The sequence below is a fragment of the Lactuca serriola genome, chromosome 6 (assembly GCF_051521515.1).
Source record: "Lactuca serriola cultivar US96UC23 chromosome 6, Lser_US96UC23_V15, whole genome shotgun sequence".
In the NCBI taxonomy this organism is placed as follows: domain Eukaryota; kingdom Viridiplantae; phylum Streptophyta; class Magnoliopsida; order Asterales; family Asteraceae; genus Lactuca; species Lactuca serriola.
This window is the reverse complement of record NC_136413.1, coordinates 72,536,248-72,558,588: the sequence shown is the minus strand read 5'-3', so window position 1 is coordinate 72,558,588 and position 22,341 is coordinate 72,536,248. Positions and strand designations below refer to the sequence as shown.

At 35.2% G+C, this 22,341-nt stretch overlaps 2 protein-coding genes across 2 annotated transcripts; both read left to right on the top strand.

The window, feature by feature from the left end:
• The first annotated feature begins 3,967 nt into the window (after positions 1 to 3,967).
• LOC145059044 (uncharacterized) lies at positions 3,968 to 5,253 on the top strand. Its single transcript, XM_079006907.1, has 2 exons — positions 3,968 to 4,204; positions 4,592 to 5,253. Exon 2 carries the CDS (start codon positions 4,633 to 4,635, stop codon positions 4,990 to 4,992), a length of 360 nt encoding a protein of 119 aa, XP_078863033.1. The 5' UTR covers positions 3,968 to 4,204; positions 4,592 to 4,632; the 3' UTR covers positions 4,993 to 5,253.
• A 13,432-nt stretch (positions 5,254 to 18,685) lies between these two features.
• LOC145059886 (beta-glucosidase 24-like) lies at positions 18,686 to 22,001 on the top strand. Its single transcript, XM_079007652.1, has 13 exons — positions 18,686 to 18,911; positions 19,075 to 19,144; positions 19,243 to 19,301; positions 19,379 to 19,454; positions 19,535 to 19,612; positions 19,717 to 19,804; positions 19,892 to 20,144; positions 20,228 to 20,343; positions 20,438 to 20,655; positions 20,760 to 20,791; positions 20,869 to 20,971; positions 21,037 to 21,145; positions 21,827 to 22,001. The coding sequence occupies exons 1-13, from the start codon at positions 18,735 to 18,737 to the stop codon at positions 21,999 to 22,001; spliced, it is 1,554 nt and encodes a 517-aa protein (XP_078863778.1). The 5' UTR covers positions 18,686 to 18,734.
• Positions 22,002 to 22,341: the final 340 nt, after the last annotated feature.

Sequence of the window (22,341 nt, the reverse complement as noted above, 5' to 3'; positions counted from 1 at the left end):
CTCGGCGAGTTAGGGGTTAATTTGACGAGCTGGACCCTCACAAAGACCTCTGAGTAACGACTGGACTCGATGAGTCACATGAGTGCACTCGACGAGTCAGGTCAAACTGGGACTGTTGACTCGAGTTGACTTTTGTTGACTTTAGGGTTTGGTCAACATAAGTAATGGAGACCGTGGAGGGGTAAAATGGTCTTTTACCTATTCCAAGAGTTAGAGAGAGAGAGAGAGAGAGAGATATTAAGAGAAACTTTGGTGTATTTGAGTAAGAGTGGGGTATTGATTACAGATGCTTATCTAATGTGTTAGGCGGAGGCTAGTTCGGGATTTCCGAGTACGTGACTGTTACTTGCTAGTTACGAGGTGAGTCTTCTCACTATACTTACCAAGAGTGGTATCTTTATGTGATTGAGTTGTCTTATGTGCCTATCTTTATATTGTAATATTTTGCATTATGTCTTTGTGATTTATGTTGAATATTGTTATTATGAGTTTACTGAGTTGGGACCGGAGGGTCCTACTGAGACACATCGACCGGAGGATCTTATTGAGTTATGGCCTAGAGTGGCTAATGACCTGTGTGTGTGGTATTTTGGGGAACTCACTAAGCTTTGTGCTTACCGTGTTATGTGTTTTAGGTACTTCCCAGGATCATGGGAAGGCGCCGACGTGATTGTACACACTTGTTCATGATTATATTGAGGATTCTGGGATTTGACTTTTGTTGGGAATTTATGTTGACATCGAGACACTTATGGTTTTATGAAATATAATATATGAGTTTTATGTGTTTTCAAATGAAAAATTTGGTTTAAAAATTTATGGTGTTACATCAATGTAATATTTCAATTTTATAAATAAATATGATTGAGTATACTCTTACATAATAAAGAGTTAAATTGACTCATAGACTCAAAAATGAGTGTCCAAATGGTCATACCATCTTCTAAGCTGGTTAATATATTCGGACGATGTGATTCCAGGGATATAAGCTTCGTAAAAATCTAAATTCAATTGGAGGAGTTATGATTTTTGTAAAAAGTAAAATTAGTCGCGTAATTAAAATTATTAACGTCAAAATGAGATTAAGAAATCGGTTGAGTTTTGGCTAGTGTCACCAAAAGGAAAGTCGTAGTACTTCTCGAGGTGAGAACATTAAAAAAAAGAACGCCGAAAGCGGAGTTCGTATTAGGAATATATGATTTTTATAAAATCATTTAATTATACCCACGTTAGGCCAAAATATGAAATTCAAAAGTAACTAAAACAACCTAAAAGAAAGTTGTAGCACTCATTGATACCATCACATAAATATAAAGTGGATAAAGATCAGAGTTCGTACCCAAAAGTTATGATTTTACCAAAATCATTTCTGTGCGCACGTTGTGCACTCTGATCCCAGATTCGAGAAGATTGCGGGCGACGCGACCCAGCGAGAGAGTGACATGTGGCGACTCCTAGATGTAGCCATGAAGCTCAAGGGCGACACACACTTATATTTGCACCGCACACAATAAAAAACCCTATTATAAATAAGAAGGTATGCATATCCCATTCTACACACCATTCCAAAGCATTCTCTCTCACTATTTCGATGCGGTGGTCCATGCCGAGGTGATCTCCGAAGTTCCTAGCCTCGAAGCTACCCTACATAAACGAATCACGATACGAGGATGAGTTTCACGACCCCAATTTTACTATTTTCAAATGTTTTAGGGGGGGGGGGGGGGAGGGGGATACATGTTATAAAACTATATCAAATTTTTTTACAAAAATATTACTATTTTGTAATATATCAATAGTTTTTCAAAATGCATGTAACGTTAAGGATAATATTATATCCGGTAGTTACCCTGCCTAATCTTTAAGAATGATATTATGCCTAATCATTATAATGCCCAAAATTACATTGGAAGATTATACATAGTTGTTTTGCTCGCCTAATCATTATAATGCCCAAAATTACATTGGATTACACCTGATCCTACATCGGCTTGGAAGGAGAACGAAGCATTTCCTTAAAAGGGGTGTGGATACCTTCCTTGTCACAACGCGTTTTAAAGCCGTGATGGCAGCAGATCCCATAAGAACTCTACAATTAAGTGTGCTCGGGCAGGAGTAGTACCGGGATGGGTGATCCCCTGGGAAGTCCTCGTGCTAAGTTGTCTAAAGTGGACAATATTGTGATACGTGCCAGAGGGGGATGTTACAATATGACTTATTAAGGTAATTAACTTTTTGGTTTGTTCACATCTGAGTAACTATTTTTTTTGTACGCATCTTGGTAATGAACTTGTTGGAAGTGTTTACATATGACCATTATGACCCGCTGTAGCAGGTTACATCCGGTCAAAACGAAGAGTAAGAGTAAATTACACGAATGGTCCTTGTAGTTTGGGGGAATTTGTGCGTTTGGTCCATAGCTTATTTTTTTAACTCGGGTGGTCCCTACTGTTTATATTTGTTGCACCCTTGGTCCCTATCTTACCTAAAACGACTATTGTACCTTTATTAATTTATTTTTTAATTAATTTTCTTATTTATGTATTTATTTTTTATATATTTAAAAAAATTAATAGACCCCACATATTTGTATCTCCTCATTCTAACCTGAAACCACATTTGAGAAATTTAATCTGGGTCCCACCGGTCACCATCTCATCTCTCATCCTCATCAACTTCTATTTCATTTCCATCTTTAGAGACATCAACGTCTTTAGAAGTTGAAGAAGATGAGAGATGAGATGGTGACCGGTAGGACCCAGATTCAATTTCTTAAATGTGGTTTTAGGTTTATGAAGAAGAGATACAAATATGTGAGGTCTATTAATTTTTTAAATATATAAAAAATAAATACATAAATAAAAAAATTAATTAATAAGGTCATAATAGTATTTTTAGGTATGACATGGACCAAGCACGCAACAAAAATAAACAGTGGGGACCATCCGAGTTACAAAAAATAAGTTAGGGACCAAACACATAAATTCCCCCAAACCACAGGGACCATTCGTGTAATTTAGTCTTATTTTTCGTTTTGTTTGTATGAGTAATTATTTTTTTGTACACATGTAGCTAACAAATTTATTAAAAGTGTTCAAATATAACCTTTATGACCGATGTAACTTGCTACAACAGGTCATAGTGGTCCTATGTGAACACTTTCAACTAGGGCTGTAAACGAAATAAACATTCAACGAACTGTTCGTTAACCGTTCGGCTGGAAGTTCATTTATGTTCGTTTATTTAATAAATGAACGAATATGAACACAAATTTTCGTTGGTTTAGTTAAACGAACGAATACGACCAATGGTCCCGTTCGTTCGATTATGTTTGTGAACGTTCGTTTATATAAGTTCCTTTTGTGTTCATAGATGCTTAATTGTGTTTGATTACATTATTATATTATATGTTTATTTATGTTCAATTATGTTCATTTATGTTTGTTTGTTTATGTTTATTTAGCTTGTTCACGAACATGAACAAGAAAACTCGTTTGTTTATCTGTTCATGTTCGTTTATTTTTTTCGATAAACTTAAACAAACGAATATAAAAAAGCCCCTATCCGTATTCGTTCGGTTCGTTTACAGTCATACTGGCAACAAGTTCGTTACCGATGTGTAAAAAAAAATTGTTACCCAAATATAAACAAACAAAAAAATTAATTATCTTAATAAATCACATTCCTAGATAAAACGAAGTACAATTTTAACAAAAATAGTTTACGATTTTAAAGATGAAATTAAACAAAAATAGGTTACTTTTCATACAATTTGATAGGTTTTGAATTAAAAGGAAAAGGAAATAACGATCAAGTATCTTTTGAAGGGGGGCGATTAAGCAACAACCTTTTCCTGGTTTTACCAAATCTACCCTTAGACCTTGTCTTTGGAGTTGGATTTGAATTGAGATTTCCTCACACTTAACTAACATCTTTCCTCCTTACCCATTTCACTTTCCAAACTAAATTCCCATCTACATAAAACCAATCAAACAACACACATATCTCTCTCTCTCTCTTTCTCTGTTCTTCCATATCCGCTTCTTCTTTCTTACCTTTTGCCACCAGTTTCTTCCATTCCCAAATCACCATTTTTCTTTATCTGAGTTTTTCTGTTTCTTGCTATCAATACACATTTTTCTTTTCTAAAAAGAACATCTTTTTTCTCATCAAGAAGATGCTTTAGCTTCTGATACCTCGCATGGTGAGTTACTTTCGTCTTAATCTGATCGTGTTTTATGATTCATATTATCTGCTTTAACATGTTCCGCTAGCGGGTTTTGCATCAAATCTGTTTACTGCTTCAGTTATCTAATCAAATTCTGATTTCTTGGATCTAGTCTTTTAGACCATTTTCGCATATTTTATAGATCTTTATACTGGTTCTTGTGCTTTCTAGGGTCCCAGTTTTGTCATCACCCCTAATTTTCACTCAAATGATCTCTTTTACTTTCGGAAATCAAAAAGTTTTCATCTTTAGGGCTCTTCGCAATTCAGTTTACTCAAATCTATGCTATGTTATAATCAAATGTACCCAATACCCATGATTCATCTCTCGATTTACAGTGCTTTTTCTTAATTACTTTCGCAGAATTTGTTACTGGTACTGTAAGTTTCTTGATTGGTGCAAGCATGGGAAGGAGGAAAGGAAAGAAGTTTACTTTGACTAACAACGACGATCCTGGAAGCGGTGAAGACGAAAAAATCCCTGTTCAAAAGCGAAGAGGAAGGCCACAAAAGCCATTGGTGGATGAAGCAGATGAAGATCTTGTAAAGATGGAAGAAGAAGAAGAAGAAGATGAAGATGAAGATGAGACTACAAATTCCGATGCGAGTGGAAAGAAAAGGAAGCGAAATAAACAAAAGGAAAAAGGGGATTTAGTGAAAGATGGAAGCCCAAATGGAACCAGATCTAATGGTTTTCGCCATAATGGAAGCAGGAGGAAGAACAAACCTCATCGAGCTGCTGAAGCTGGTGTTGAATGCAAGTGACACCACTTTGAGTTTGTTGATTTGTTCCCCCATATGGAGACCTTGTGTCAATTTCTTGTCATGTTCTTTTAATGTTTTTGTTTTGGATTAGGAGACTTTGGACTAATTAGAGTAAAACCATGTTTTGGGGTTTTTTGTATGCTACATTTGAGCCTAAAACTGGTTTCTATCATATATGTAATTCTTCCAACAACCCTTGTGCATAACTCGTTTTTATTATCTCTGTTATTAGCAAATGAAAAAAAACTATTATATTTGTTATTCTTTTAGCAATCCATGAGCAATGAAAATAATTGGTTTCTTGTACTTGATCTAATGTCCAAAACCATATGTGAATCAATGGTTTTTTTTTTTTTTTTTTTTTTTTTTTTTTGGATTCTCTGTGTTTCGGATTTATTATGAATATGTGTGATCTTAATTGGTGTCATGAGGTCTTATTTATTATTTAAACCGACATCACCTAGAACACGACCGCACAACTTTGGTTGTTGGAAAATGGTTGCATTGTTAGTTAGGAATAAAGTTTTTGTAACTTGTCTTATTGATTTATATTTGTTTTATTTATTGCTGAATTAACAAGTAACAACAATGTTTAGGATGGTTTAATGTATTTAATTAATATTTGGTACTTGAGGTTGTGATTTAGGTGATGAATTGAGTAGGAACAGTAGATAATGGTTGGTGTTGTTGAGATTTCATTCTCAGCTGTAGACTTGTGGTCCAAATAGGTGGGCCTTATGTTACTATTCTGGCCCATGGGGTGGACCAATTTGGTAGTAGCTTTTGTGGCCCAACACAATGGTAATTGTGCTTTCATCCAAGAATTGTATAACTTTGTCCAAAATTGTATATCCATGCAACAACCAGGACCCTCTTAACCGATTTTTTAAAATAAAAAACTACTAAAAGAAAAGGTTTTTAACAAATTGTGTTATTTAATTATATAATTGTAGAATAAAAAATATAAAACCAAATTTTTGATAAAAAAAAAAAATACAATATCTATAAACATATTTGTTATTGTTGCTTCGTAGATATTGTCACTGTCTTCTCTTAGATGTCATGATCTACATACCTAAATATTGGATATGATCTTCTGTCATGAATATAGTCATTTTCCTGGTCTACGTTATAATTACATTTTTTTTGTTTTGTTTTGTTTTTTTGTTTGAATAACAGTTTTCCAATAGGTTGATGATGGACTTCAATAAGGTGACATGAATTACTATATATTTGTGGTCTTGTAAACATTAGTATAAAAACGATTTTTGGTTTTATTTTTGTTAAAACAACCCTCACACTTTCGATTAATTCAGTGGCTATAAGTAATTAATAAAATTCTAGTTTAGTTTTAGCTATACTCGTGTGACCATTGTATTATATTTCGTAACATTTAATCACATTTTAAGAAAAAAAAAATATGACATTTACTTGTCACTGTAAAAGCTGTGGCCAAATGTAACCAATTGACATGCTGTTTGTTTGATTTTGGAATAGTTTTTTGATTGTTTCTATATGATATAATAGATACATAGTTTGTTTGATTTTGGAATAGTTTTTTGATTGTTTCTATATGATATAATAGATACAACTATGTGCTGAAAAAATGTCGAATATCATTAACTTTCGATAATATTTATAATAATAACAAAGTCTTTTTTGATTGTTGTAACGACCAAAATTTCAATAAATTTAAAACATTTTATTTCATTCAAAAACCATTACGATCATACATCTTGTTTTCAAAATAGTTTAAACATCAGAGTACTTTCCCCATAATCATATTACATAAAGCATAAACATGAGGAACAGTACGATCACGCCTTCACCTTGCCACGATTTCCTGAAGCACCTGAAACAATAAACCACAACTGTAAGCCCGAAAGATTAGTGAGTTCCCCCAAAGTACTCATACACACATAAACATACGCATACAGTAAAGAACAACATACTTCGGGTCCAATCAACCTTCCGGTTGGAATACCCCCGACCCTCAACCATCGAGTTGGAATGCCTACATAACATGAGCCCAATCATCCTACCGGGATGGAATACTCTTGGCCCACAACCATCGGGTTGAAATGCCCAAACACCTATACGTACAACAATAGCTACTATGGGTCCAATCATCCCTTAGGATGGAATACCCCAGGCTCCTCAACCATCGGGTTGGAATGCCAACATACTAAGAGTCCAATCATCCTACCGGGATGGAATACTCCTGGTCCACAACCATCGGGTTGGAATGCCCCACTTCCTATACATACAATAACTACTACTACTACTACTATTACTATGGGTCCAATCATCCCTCGGGATGGAATACCCCAGGCCCCTCAACCATCGGGTTGAAATGCCAACATACTATGAGTCCAATCATCCTACCTGGATGGAATACTCCTGGCCCCTCGGGTTGGAATGCCAATCTACACTAGCAGACATGCACACATAACAGGCATACATAAAACACTCTACAAAACCAACACACTGGGGCCCTATCATCCTACCGGGATGGAATACCCCCTGCTACTACTCAACATACATAACCCGCGAGTACCTCCTACCAGTGTACATAGTGCAAGACCAACTACCGGTCTATAAATAATCACTACCCAACTACCAGGGTGCTGATCCAATAGAACTAGCCATCATACAACTACCCATTTCTCAAGGATACTAAGCTAACAAAGCATATTCTCATATCACTATCTCATCTACCAGGATACTAGCAAACATATCATTACATAACATAACGGGCTCTAAAAACAATTCAAAGGGCCGGCCTTGGTGCCTTAGACCCTTGAGTACAGTGAGGAAAACTCACCTTGCAACTGCCGGAATCCTACAAATCTCTGACTGCTGACTCGCCGGAAATCCCAACTATCATATGAAAACCATCACATAAGAAACCATCACGACTTCCTAGGCCAAGGGCCCACAACACTCATTAAGTCAATCATCCTCTTATTGGACCAAGTCCCAAAATCAAATCCTCATGCAAAGCCCAATATTGGCCCAATTTACTAAATTGGGCCCACCTCACCAAATGGGCCTAGATCCAAGGTCCATAATAATTATTGAGTCCAAAATAGTCCATCCATAATGTTCAGTCACGACCCAAGCCCTCCTAGCCCAATAACAACCCAATCACTTAAGGCCCAAAATAAAAAACCCAACAGAGGGCGTACGCTGGGCGTACCCCTCTTGGTACGTTGGGCGTACATCGATGCTCGCGGACTGGAATCGGGACACAGACCCACTACGTTGGGCGTACATCAGATTACGCGGGGCGTACGCGCGTTGATCTAAAACTCATCTTAAGTCCTTAATGGCTTAAGCTCCTAAGCCCAAACTTCAGATCCATCGACCAATCATGACTAGTATTTAAAGTCTCAAACTTTATTACTTGGGATGACCATAAAGCTCTTAAATCAAGGTCTTAACCCATTAAGACCTTCCTACTTCTTACATGGGACAACCAAGGCCATTAGGACCCCATTTTTCTTACTCAATACCTCTCCAATGGTCTGAAAGGACAGCTCATCTTAACCAAAACACACCATGCATCAAGATGGGGGCTTTTGGGACAAGAATGGTGTCAAAACTTCACTATACTTAGATCTAAACAAAATAGATGTCAAGCAAGAAGCTTTATACCTTTAGGAGCTCTTGAACCACTAGAAGACTTCAGATCTACATGTTGGCCTTCTTCCTCTACTCACTAGATGCAACACCTTCTTCTCAAAACACTCCAAATTCACTTTAAAAGCTCACACACTCAAGAAGTTGGCTATGCTTTGGGGAAAACGGCTCTAAACAGTGGAGGCTAGGGTTTGGGAGGGTTTTGAGCTCTTAAGGTTGTTTAAATAGCCTCCACACCCGAGATATTAGGGTTTCTGGATGATAGACGTACGCTGGGCATAATTCCAGTACGCTGGGCGTACGTTGAGGGACCCCACGTTTCATTAACTCCATTAAGCTGGGCGTACCCACGCGTGTCCCAAGCATGCATGGCCTTACTTTGTCAACTTTTCCATTAAGTGCCATAAGTGACAATATCTTCTAAGTGCCATAGCTCTTTTATTCTAAGTCCGTTTCTGACGAACTTTATACCCACGAAAAGGTGGCGAGAAGCCCTACGCTTCTAGCAACATACCCGACCCGAAACCTTCTCGAATAAAACCCATTTCCCATAAAAGACCGAAACGTCCTTACTCTTGGATCTCAGGGAACCATAAATAACTACTCTTAGAACGGGGAGTTACAATTGTTCTCATGACCCATTTGACCAATCAAAATAGAAATTAGTTTATTAATTTGTCATGATACTATAAATTAATTAGAAAATTATTTTGGAATTAATTAATTCAAAAAGATGAATATTAAAGCACCTCTCCATATCTCGAACGTCCTTCTGAATGTCTTCAAAGACATGAGCTGGTACCTCCCCCATTATATAAGCAAAAAGTTTGAAGATTCTTGGGAAAAGCATGTTTACTGCGTATCCTCGAAGTTCTCTTCTCTGGGGTTGGCAAAAGTTTATAATTAAGTGGAATATTTCAGAATCCTTTAAGGATAAGGTAATGGACAAAAATGGCTAGGGCTTATCCAGGGTTTTAAAGTTGCTTTGGAACTAAGCAATTGAAGCCTATAAATAGGGTGTTATGGATTAAAACATATTTGCAAATTCAAGGCTTCTAAAATTTTGTTCTCCCTTCTTCTTCTTGAGGTGATCGAATTTCTTAACCCTTATAGGGTTTGTAGAAATTGACACCTAGTTTAAGGTATTAGCATTTTTTTTAAATTTGAGAATTCTTGGTGGTCACGACGTGGTGAAGAGTATCACCATGACATGGCATTTCTGCATGAAATGTGCTTTTCATTAAGACACCACATGTGGTCATGTACTGGCCACGGCGTGGTGACGGTAGGGTGCAAAACCCTAGATCTCTAGCATTGGCCCTATTTAAGGGATGTGATGACAATTTCTTAGTCAAATACTCTATTCTGCCCAAGTTTGACTAAAAGTCAAACTGGTCAAAAAGTCAACGGTGAAAGTCCACAAGGTCAACGGTCAGCTTAGTCAAAGTCAATGTCACGTCGTGACTATTCCTTGGTAATCGGTGAGAATGAAACGTCAAAGAATCACAATTTTGTACACCATCACATCGTGATACATCCTATGTCATGTCGTGACCTCTGGTCAGAAGGCGAAAATCTTCATTAAGTGCTTATTCTCTTTAGAGCAAGGCTCATAACCTCATATCAAGTACTTAAATAGCTTCAAAATGGATAAAGTTTCAAACTTTATCCATTAGGATGGTCTAAACAATCAAGATCTAGTCTTTAAGTCTCAAAGGAACCAAGAATGCATCTTTCTCAGCTAAATCCATTAAGTCCAAGTCTCCAACCTTTAGATAATGTTTACATAGATAAAGTTTCCAACTTCATCCATAATAATGTCTCAAGCTTCCAAGATCTAAACTTTAATACACCAAAATGGCATAAATGACCAAAATAACTTGCATGACTGAAAGGGAAGACAAAAGATCAAAACTTTCCTAGTCGATGAGGTCCAAGAAAACATTCTAAACTTGATCAAAAGGTGTTGGAGTTCAGATCTGAAACATACAATGTTCTTGGGGCCTTGGAGAGTAATAAATTTGCAAAATTTGTTCCCAACTCTCACTCAAAACTCATTGAAATGGACCAAAACGCCAAATACACTTAGATCCAAAGATGAAATCACTACTAGAAAACAACCCTTTAAGGACGTGCAAACAATGACACGCGCTAATAGAGGACACACATTTGTGCGTGCTCGAAAAAATAATGTCAGCTTTGCAAAATTTGAAGGATAGAGGTCACGCATTTTTGCGTGCCCTCAAATTAATGTCCAAAAAAAAAAATACAAACACGGAAGGCGCTTATCTTAAACGTGTGTCATCTACAAGTGTCGCTTTATAATTTTTTACTGGAACGCGCGTTTTTAAAGGGGGAAAATGAAATCCTCTCAAATTCTAAAATTTTGAACTACCCCGCTTCTACACTCTCTTCTCTGTATCTCCCTTCCTTCTCTCTGTAAACCCTAAGTCATCGCCACCACCATTGAACCCTAAGTCTTGCCTTTTACGCTTTCATATCTTTCCTTCCCTAATCGCCTGTATTTAATTCACTATTTTGGCATTTTGGTAAGAGCGTAACGATTTCACTATGCCCTTGCTCACTTCTCCTCATTGACGATCTCATGCTCACCTAACATCAAATTCCTTTGTTTCCATCTTTTGCAGAAAACCCAAATACACGCTCACACGGTTTTCGATGCTCAAAAGAGAAAAAGGGCAAGCGCCTTGGTCCTTTTTGCACACAATTTTAGGCACTATCAACCCACCATTACTTTCTCTTCCCCTCTACTCATCATCTGAGGTGATTGATGGAAGCAGATATTGGACGCCGACAATAACACCGCTCGCTCGTTCTTTAATTTAATCCTTAAATTAACTTCAAATCTAACATTTCCTACCAATTTACAATCGCAATTTCGACGGCAGTGATCAACATCTCTCTTCCGCCACCATCTTCGGCATCGATGGCACCGTTTGGACTAAGAGCACTTCCTTCCCCCAATTCTCATGTGAACAGACACAACATCACCAAAATCCGATTGACGGGTTCGATTCTCCTCTTCTGGTTACACAAAGGTATGTTCTGCTTACCATCGTTCATCTCCCTATTACCTAATATGCGACTCCCATGAAATCGAGTTGCTCAACAGGATGAAACTCAACATCTCCGATCTGATCTTTATCTGATTTCGATTATTAAAAGCCAACTATAAACATCGCACCACATGGTCGACATACTATCTTTCTCCATGTCGACTCCCTTTCTGTCTCTGTCAAGTTTTAAGGGCGTATAAAAGGGATATCAATATTGATTTTTTTTTAATATTCACTTGATTCTTGGAGCTTTTTCACTAAAATATAGGAGAAAATGAATAATTTGTTTCAATTCATTCCCGTTGCCAGCTTCCATTCTCTCTTGCTGACCGAGACATTCAAGTGTATACATATTTACATTACGCGTTCAAAAATTGAAACCCTAACCGTAGCTGTTCCTCAGTTATATGCACTACACTATTTATGTAGTGAATTGACTTATTTTATGTGTCTCTCATCAGGCAATACTTGATGCGTACAAGGATGAAATTGCTAACCCTAAGTACGCATTCAAGGTTGTAGTTTGTTTGCTTTTAGCATCTTCAATTAAAAGTTTTTACATAGAATTCGAGATGCATTTGCAGAAGTTGTCACCTTTAAGTTGTTATTTATCAGTTGTCGTGATATTCAACTTTGTTTATGTTTTACAGCACTTACTGTTCAGTGTGACTGAACCACAACTTAGGAAAAATCCTTCTAGTGTATCAGATGTAAGTTTACTCACATCCTTTATCCTTAGATTAGAGGTTTTTTTTAGCTTATCTATAATCTTTATCTCACTAGATTATAATAAAGATTGATTTTGATTGTCATTCAGGGACAAAACTGGGCTATCTAGTTAGTACCAACAAAAAGAGTCTTGATATCATCCAGGTTCTTGGATGAAGAAACCTTGTTGTAGTTTTGTGTCCTTAATTTTTTTGATACTGAGAATGACCTTACCTATATAGATAAACTGGAGGTATTTAAATACTTAGCTTTTTTTTTTTTACCTTGTTTAAGATATTTGAAGGTAATTGCATCAACAAACAGAAGCATTGTTGGAACATAAAGTCAATTATGGCATATGGAGGCAGACCTTTGGGCCCACCTGCAGCTGCAAGCAGTTCTCCTGTAATGAAGCAGGTGAAACTGGAGAAAGAAAGTGAACTCAGGATTGAAGTCAATTTTAACAGTTCTCTTCACCTCAGGCTACTAAATGGGACAACTGAGATATTTGGGACCAAAATGCCCCTAAAAAATTGGCTCATCTTCCCACCAAGAATGAAATTTGTTGTAAACTCTTAACAACTTTGAAAAAAAAATCCACTAGGAATATTAAAGATCACTTGAATCTTGTCCTCTTATAATCCTTATGTTTCCTTCTTTTTGGAATTTCAGATGAGGTAGGATATTATATCATAGTATCATTGTATATTTGTATTTTACTTGCCTAATGTAAAATGATATTAATTTTTTGTTTTCTATTTTGATATAAAGACACCAATGATTAGTTATGTAAACGTGTATGCTGTACTTGAAGGGCGTAGAAATCGTGAAAAAGCCTATCCTAGTGATTCTGAAGCTTCCCAGGTTTCTTTTATCTTTCTTTCTTTATTCTTTCAATTTTTAATAACATTTCCATGACAAAATAATAACTATTTCAACAAATTCTGTATTTCTTAGGATCCCAGGGTGATTGTTGTGGGACCCACAGATTCTGGAAAGAGTTCATTGTCTAGAATGCTTCTAAGTTTTTTGATACTGAGAATGACCTAATCAGACGCCAAAGAAAGAATGAAATCGACTTCTCACTTTTTTGTTTCCACTCCTCCGCTCGTCCATGAGGAACATAATTCCAACACAACGCCATATCAGAGCGATGATATAGTCTCGCATCCAACCGACACAAGCTTCCTCTAAAGGTAGTTCTTTTTCCCCAATTAAATGGGAAATTGGATAATTCAAAGCTTATAATAATTTTAATTATGATAGAGAAACAAGGATCAAAAGTCAATAATTAGCATAATTTTGATTTGTAGAAAGTTGTATCTGAAAGCACCTTTACCGTTTAGTTAATTACTGAGTAATGATACTCCTGAAGTGTTTGGATACGTTGAAATAATGATGCACCTTTACTTTTAGTTTCTTTTGTATGTGTTTCATTTCATGGTACTTCTTATTAAAAAATTCATTCCTATCAGAGTAGTTTTGAGTGTATTATATCATTTTTGTGACCATAAAATGTAAATTTGCACTAAACATGGGTAAATATGGTATTTGCACTAGAAGATAGGACTTTTATGTAGTTTTGAGTGTATTATATCGTTTTTATCTTTCAAATACGTGTATATGTATTGGCCTTAAAGAGTATACCAAAAAGTGAATAATTGTCTTTTGCTTTGTTCTTTTTGTAGATTAGCGCATTGGAAATTCAATTGAGAAGAGGGATGCTGCTAAATTTATGCCTGATGGCTATATGACACCAAAGAAAAAGAGAAAAAAACACGTTACAGTTCACTTGAGGTGTTGGTTGCAGGAGATAAAAAAGAGGATGATGAATATCCATTCAATAAGTATGATGAATTTCTAATTAATGACTATAAAGGAAAAGTAGATGCTCCAGGTAAAAATGCAAGTTATTTAGTTGACGAAATCAGATTTTAGTTTGTCATATTATAAATATACTAAAGAATATGTATGTTGTTTTGTGTTGGTACATACAGGTTAAGGTATAATGGGCACCTGTTTTTGTATGGCAGGAGCTGAACAACTTGAGTTTCTTAACAAACCATGGTGTCCTCTTACCCGTAAACTCAAAATATTTGTTGTTATTATAAGTCCATATATGTGTGTTTAAATGCAAGAAATAGCAACCAACTTTCATTTATTTATTTATTATTTTGAAAATTATTCTTAATATCTAATTGCGATGTTGTGTAATTATGCAGGCTTCTAGTTTTGGTTCAAATGGTGATTTTACAACTAACATTCCATGTTTGATTCTTCTAATAATTATATTAGCATATTAATTTTTTGACTTTTATTTGATCAGGTCACAATAATTATCGGAGCAGGATTCATTAGTCTTAAAGAATTATGAAAGGCAAGATGCAACTCTACTTAGTTGGAATTTGATGTTTATATAGATACCACATGATATTTTGCTGAAGTTGGTGCTAATTGCTATATATGTAGGGAGCAACATGGGATCCTAATGGGTGTAATTTGTATGACATTAAATTTATGCAATGGATTGTATTTTTTTATCTAATTCGTTTGTAAATTTTTGTTACAACTTCTATTGATTTGGTTTATCTTTCGATGGAACGATTATTTGTATGACATTAAATTTATGCAATGGATGCAATGGATTCTATTTTTTGTATATGATATTTTATTTTACATTATAAAACATTAAATACAAATTTAATTTGAAAATAAGTAAATCTATAAATAATATTATTTTTAAACATTTAAAATTATGATACGCAAAATGTGTGTCATCTTCATTTATGACAAGGCCTTTCTTGACAGGGGCTTTCTTGATACGCATTGCGTGTCATTAACACGCGCGTCATAAGGTTACGACACGCGAATGCGTGTCGTCTTCCTTTATGACAGGGCCTTCCTTGATACGCATTGCGTGTCGTAAAGCGCGTCGTAAATGCGCGTCGTCTGAGCCTTTTACGACGCGCAATGAGCGTCGTAAAAGGCTGTTTTTCTAGTAGTGAATGCAATAAAGCTTGGAACTTTATAACTTACAAAGGCCTAGAAGGTAGATGAAAGTTGAGATCTTCAATTGTCAAGCTTCAAGGATCAATCTTGCATGAAAACATTGCTCCAAAACCATCCAAAACTCCAAAAAGTGATGAGAGGGGAGAGTAGAGGCTCAAATCATGAAAATGGAGGCCAGGGTTTCTCCTAAGAGGTTCTAGAGATGATGCATACTAATAAAATACCCTAAAACACGAACCCATACTTTTAAATACCTTTAAAACCCTAAAATTTTTGTGGGCTTTTAGGCTGCACAATTCTTATGTTGTGAGAATATATTCTCACCTCATGAGCACTTCTCACGTCGTAAGAATTATTTCTCACCTCGTGAGGATGGGTTTTTGCCCAATTTCACTTCAACTTCAAAACAATCATAACTTCTTCGTTTCAACTCCGTTTTCGGCAATCTTTATATCCACTAGAAGGTATTGACGATCCCCATACTTTTATCTAGTTAATTTTGGCTTAACACATGTCGAACTAAAAGCCATAATTCATGAAAGAAGTCTAAAACACCATTGTTCCCATTTTACCCTTTGACTCCAAGACACAACCAAGGTTGTAATCACTTATCCAACATCATCCAATAAGGTCTAAACCACATTCCCTTGAAGCCCAAGACCTTTACTTAATCCATTCATTGTACACAATCCCGAAAATAAGAAACTTCTCGAAACAGGATGTTACAACTCTCCCTACTTTAACTGGATTTTGTCCTTGAAATCCGTCATGGTTAGAATCTCTGAAGTTAATGACAACATTGCACACAAACTCTGTCTAACCCCCTTCAGAATCAAGGCATCTATACTGAGAAATCGAGAGATCACTCGAAACCCACAACTGCCAACAAACAACCCAATAACTTGAAAATACTCAACTGCAACTAGAACTTAAGACCCAACTTCCAGAGAGAACCCCTCATACTGTGAAATTTCAAAACAACAACCATAAATCAACTCCATCAATATACCTCCCATAACCAGGAACCCATCTATCTAAACTTCAAAAACCATACACTAAGACTGATGATCATCCGTACATCATACCTACCCCTATTCTATGACTAGGAACACCACCAAGTCATGCAAAAAGAATACTTAAAATACACCGATCGTGAATTTCCACAAATCCTCAAATCCAGAAATTATGCCCAAAAACCTTAAATATATATTGGACTTCCTGACAAGTCATCACCAACCTGTTCCTCCTTCGAGCATAATGATCATTCATCCAAGATTCTCACGTTGCATCCAAATTGCTCATAAGCTCAGGTGTACATCCACTTGACAAATCGCTTGAGACATTTACAACGAACCACATGACTTGAGATTTCATAACCGATATCTAACATTAGTAACCAAACTCCTAATAAATAGTCTGCCAACAAATAGGGGTTCATAATGTAAACATTCAGCAAGAGACTTCTGATGCACAATTAATACTCCCAATAGACTTTTACTGTCCATATGATCTAAACAGGATGGTCATTGAGTCTCCAGACTCCCAAGAATGTACTAATACACAAACATGCCAATAAGACTAACTATCTGAGACTTAAGAGTCCCAATTAAAAGACTACCGGGTCCCATCCACGTGAATCATGCACTCACTGGTTCATGATACATTGTGACACCTTCTAACCACTAAAATGATAAGCTCATGGTACTACACCGATCTTGCTGTTACTCCATCACTATCTTGAAGACTCACAACCAACACCACATGGATCTAAAGGTAATCAACCATTAACCCACCGATTTGAAAGGACCCAATCAACACCCCCTCAATGCTAACCAAACATAAAATGGACCATATCATTCTATCACACATAATTCCTTTCACAATACAAGCTATTGCCATTGCAAAATCAGACGAAAACATGGTTGCACACAACCATAGGATGAGATAGGCGGTCATACTCTTGTTCCAATTCAGAAGCTATAAACTACAAAAGAACCATACCAATAAATTCAGAACAAGTGCTCTCATTCTATCTTTTTTAGTCCACATACACCCCTTATGATCATACTTGATGAACTAACATGATATCCACCTCAAGGGAACCCATAACCAATCCCTAGATCTGCTGCATTCCTTCTTCCTTACAACCTTACCCAAATGGTGAAGTACCAATATATCTACCAAAATGGAGAACCTCAACCGTTAACAAAAACATCCTCTTGAATGACTAAAACAAGATCCCTCACCTTGATTGAAACTAAACAGGTTCCACCAATATGTAACTAGCTCGATAAAACTTCCAAATTTATCCAAAAATGCTGCTAAAACCCTGGTCGAATCAATCAAATTATCAACCCTGTCGACATGACATGCCAAAAAAATTGGATTTTGCGTAGATCGCAAGTCACACCTGAAAAGCTAAACAATACAGTTTCGACTTCTAAACTCCCAATAATCAAGTACATCTGTCAAAAGCAAGCCTGCTATGAATAATATTTCCAAAACCAAGATTTGAGGGTACCCATACCTAAAAACCAAAAGGTACAATATACAAATTTTGACGATAGGTTGATGCATCCATTGACTTCCACTGATACAACTCAAAACTTTTGAAGAACCTCTGCTATTGACGATGAACGAAATGACCAACGATCAAGAAAGAGCCTTCCAATAAATCCCAATCCACATAAATCAACTTGAAAAATTTATTATTGTTTAGCTTCAGTGTAACCAAGACTATTTCATCAACATAAAATAGAACTTAAAAATCATAAGAACTTCTTATACACCATAATTTTCAAAAAGAAATACATCTAATTTTTTGCTTTCATTTTTCTAACAAAATGATGTGGAGAAAATGAAAACGAAAAACATAGTTATTTTTTTGGATAACACTAGATATATTTATTTATTCTATTATTATTATTATTATTATTATTATTATTATATATTTTTTTTTTAAATCCTGAGAAGGAATAATTATATTTAATCATCTAAGCAATAATCGTTTCTAATTATATGTATTCGTGTGCGTGTGTATAAAGAGGTAGATAAAGCATGCATTTGATTGAGGTAGATAGAACACGCATTTCATTAATCAAACAAATAGTCCCACGTTTCCTGGGCTTCTGTTTGTATGTGCATGAAACCTAAAATACTTTATGGTAAAAATTATAAGTATTGAATCATCGAATACATAATAAATCTTTTCTAGAAAACACTATAAATAGAACAGAAACTAGACGAGTTTCATCGACTATTGACACATTGATTAATCAACGAAAGTTTGCAATAACAAGATTAAGAATGCATCTAAGAGTTAATGGCATGATTGTAGGGTTTGTTGCAGCAGTGATTTATCTGATTAGAGAATCGGAAGCCGTTTCCAATGCGGGTTTACCACCGAACTGGGGTTTAACTACTGTTAACCGGTCTAGTTTCCCTAGTGATTTTATCTTTGGTTCTTCTTCTTCTTCGTTTCAGGTGATTCAATTTATTAACTTTTTTTTTCCTTAAACAAATACATGCATTACTTTTATGTAGTTTTGAACTTAACACACAAAATTCAACACTTATATAGACTATAATGTGTTAGACTTTGATTATTTTTAATAATGTATTTATATGTTAATTAATATGTATTCAGAATGAGGGTGGAACAAATGAAGATGGTAGAGCGCCAAGTATATGGGATACTTTTACTCGAAGACATTCTGGTTTCATGATTGAATTTATTTATTATACTTACGCTTTTTTAGATGCGTATAAATATATATAAATTTACTTCTTTAACTCATAAGAATTTCAATTACAGACAAGATCGCTGATCACAGTAATGGGAACATGGCAACTGATAGTTATCATCGATACAAGGTTAATTTCTTATAATTCTTGAAACAATGGCTTCTTTATATTATGTGGCATTCATTTCTTAAAAATAATACATGCAGGAGGATGTGAAGATGATAAGGCAAATGAGCATGGATGCATACAGTTTCTCTATCTCATGGTCTCGAGTTATACCACGTAAAAATTTGATGTTTTTATTAAAATTTATTCGTGATAATTTTTATTAGTTTTAAGATGTAATTTAAATATTGTTGCAGTTGGAAAAATAAGCGGTGGTGTTAATGAGCGAGGAATTTCATACTACAATAACCTCATAAATGAACTTCGAGCCAACGGTTATATACTTAATTACACTAACTAATTACCTTCGAATTATTTTTGTTAAAATTTTTTCATATAATAACTGTAAATAATAAACTATGTTCATGAATCTTGATAGATCTTGAACCCTTTGTGACTCTATTTCACTTTGATCTTCCTCAAGCTCTAGAAGACGAGTATGGAGGGTTCTTGAGTTCCCGCGTTGTGTAAGTAACAAATGGAAATATTTTAATTTGCGAATTTAAACATATACTTATTTTTTAATATTTGGAGTCAAAATATATTATTTTCAGGAATGATTTTCGTGATTTCGCTGAGCTATGTTTTAGAAGATTTGGTGATCGGGTCAAATACTGGATCACCATGAACGAACCATGGAGCTATAGTGTCGGAGGTTATGAAAAAGGCAATTTTGCCCCTGGCCGGTGTTCTGACGCTGTGGGTAAATGCCCCGCCGGCGATTCAGGAATCGAGCCCTATATCGTCACTCATAACATGCTTCTTGCCCATGCAGCTGCCACCAAATTATATCATGATATCTATAAGGTTTTAATCATGTCATTTAAATTTATTAACTACACCAAAAGTGTCGCTAAATTGGTGATTTAAGATATCAAAAACATTATTAGGGGCCTCAAAATGGCAAGATTGGAATCTCACTTGTGACACGATGGATGGTGCCATATTCCGACGTGAAATTACATCGGGATGCTGCAATTCGTGCTCTTGATTTTGATTTTGGTTGGTATGTTAAATTCAGTATATATATTTTCTGAGTTGAAAAGATAATTAAACAGTATATTAGTATCCTAATTGCGATGTAATGAAAAACATGTCAGGTTTATGAATCCATTAACGTTTGGGGATTACCCTGAGAATATGCGAATTAATGTTGCAAATAGATTACCTCGATTCACAGCAGAAGAATCCTACACACTAAGGAATTCGTTGGATTTTCTTGGATTGAATTACTACACTGCGAATTTTGTGCAACATGTATCTGAAGCTGTTACTGATAACATGACTCGTTCTTCCGATTCTCAAGCTGAATTATCAAGTACGTTAGAACAAGTTACACTACATAAGTCCATCATATGTTATACGAATTAAATCAAATTATATCTTACTGTATCTTTTATGTAATTCTTTTTGGTTTAATAGTTGAAAGGAATGGAATTCCAATTGGTTCAAAGGTAAATTCTTTAACAGAGTTTATGGTTTTTGAGGTAAAATAATTGAAAAATAGTCAATAAAGTGACGTTATTTTCAGGGTGGATCGGATTGGCTTCGGTCATACCCACAAGGAATTCACGATCTTCTAGTGTACATTAAAAACAACTACAACAATCCAATAATTTACATTACAGAAAATGGTAATTAATTAGTATAAATAAGATTTTTTTGCACTACGTTTATTTAAATTTATTGTGTTTTGTAGGAGTTGATGAGCCAAACAATTCCTCGTTATCTCTCCGAACTGTTCTGCAAGACGATTTCCGGGTTCAATATTATGTTGTTCATCTTCAGAAGCTTCTACAATGTATCAAGTAATGTCTTTCTTGCTCGAATTCTTGGACATACACTAAGAAACGATCTCGAAGATCAATATACATATACTAGAAAAAAAATCTTTGGATTTATAAACAAAAGAAAAAAAATAAGTAGTCACACATAAAACTGACGCTAACCCCTTTAGTGACAGCTTAGCACCGGATTTAATTCGCTGCTATGGTACATCGCAATGCAATATCGGCATAAATTTTGAAAAATTAGCTAAGGAAGTACTTTCGTTAATCTAATAAGTTTATATGTATGCATGTATGTATGTGTGTGCACAAGTATATAGGTATGTACGTATATGTATATATATGTGTATGAGTATATGACTAATTGACTATATGTATATACATTGTATGACTGTACATGAATATGTATATATGTATATATTTGTATCTTTATGTGTAAGTATGTAGGTATGTAGGTATGTATGTATGTATGCATGCATAAATTTATGTATGTATATATTGGTATCTGTGTTTTATGTGTAGTCGTGTATTTGTAAGTGTATAATTAATTAGCGGCGAATTTCAGTTTTAGTGTTGTTTTCTAATACTAAAATCTGTTTTTTTTGTATGTTTCTATTTCTTTCACTGATGCTAATTTTTGTAGTAGTGGATGTGCAGATGATTTTAGAATGGAAATGACACCATGTGTTTGAATGAATGTAGTTCAGGAGTGAATGTGAAGGGTTACTTTGCACGGTCATTGATGGACAGCTTCGAATGGGATCGTGGCTATACCGTCCGGTTTGGGCTACATTTTGTGGATTATAACAATGATTTGAGACGATATCCTAAGTTTTCATCAACTTGGTTAACCAATTTCATGCGGATTAAGGGCTAATGCAAAAAGATAGAATATATGAAGATCTAGTATTTTCTTTTCTACTTTTCTTTAAATAAGATTAATGAATCAAGCTTTGTTTCTTTCTATATAAACATTGATTATGAAAACATAATCTTTTAAATAAGCATCAAACTTTAGAATCATTATTAATAAATAATACAAAGAACGGATTAAACATGTATAAGGTAGGCATCAACGTCGATTCCTTTAATTCTTTTGTTCATATAATATTTTATTTTGGCTGTAATATAAATTTAAAGGTCTTCTTATGTTATTTCTATTCTTTTATGATTTTTTTATCGGGAGACAATACATTAAAACAATAAAAAAAAAAAGG

What these genes read in the sequence shown, in the direction of transcription:
- LOC145059044 (XM_079006907.1), top strand. Translation starts at nt 4,633, where the DNA reads ATGGGAAGGAGGAAAGGAAAGAAGTTTACTTTGACTAACAACGACGAT.
- LOC145059886 (XM_079007652.1), top strand. Translation starts at nt 18,735, where the DNA reads ATGCATCTAAGAGTTAATGGCATGATTGTAGGGTTTGTTGCAGCAGTG. An exon ending in CTTCTTCTTCTTCGTTTCAG is followed by an intron (nt 18,912 to 19,074) that starts GTGATTCAATTT and finishes ATATGTATTCAG; the next exon opens with AATGAGGGTGGAACAAATGA. An exon ending in GAATTCCAATTGGTTCAAAG is followed by an intron (nt 20,792 to 20,868) that starts GTAAATTCTTTA and finishes CGTTATTTTCAG; the next exon opens with GGTGGATCGGATTGGCTTCG.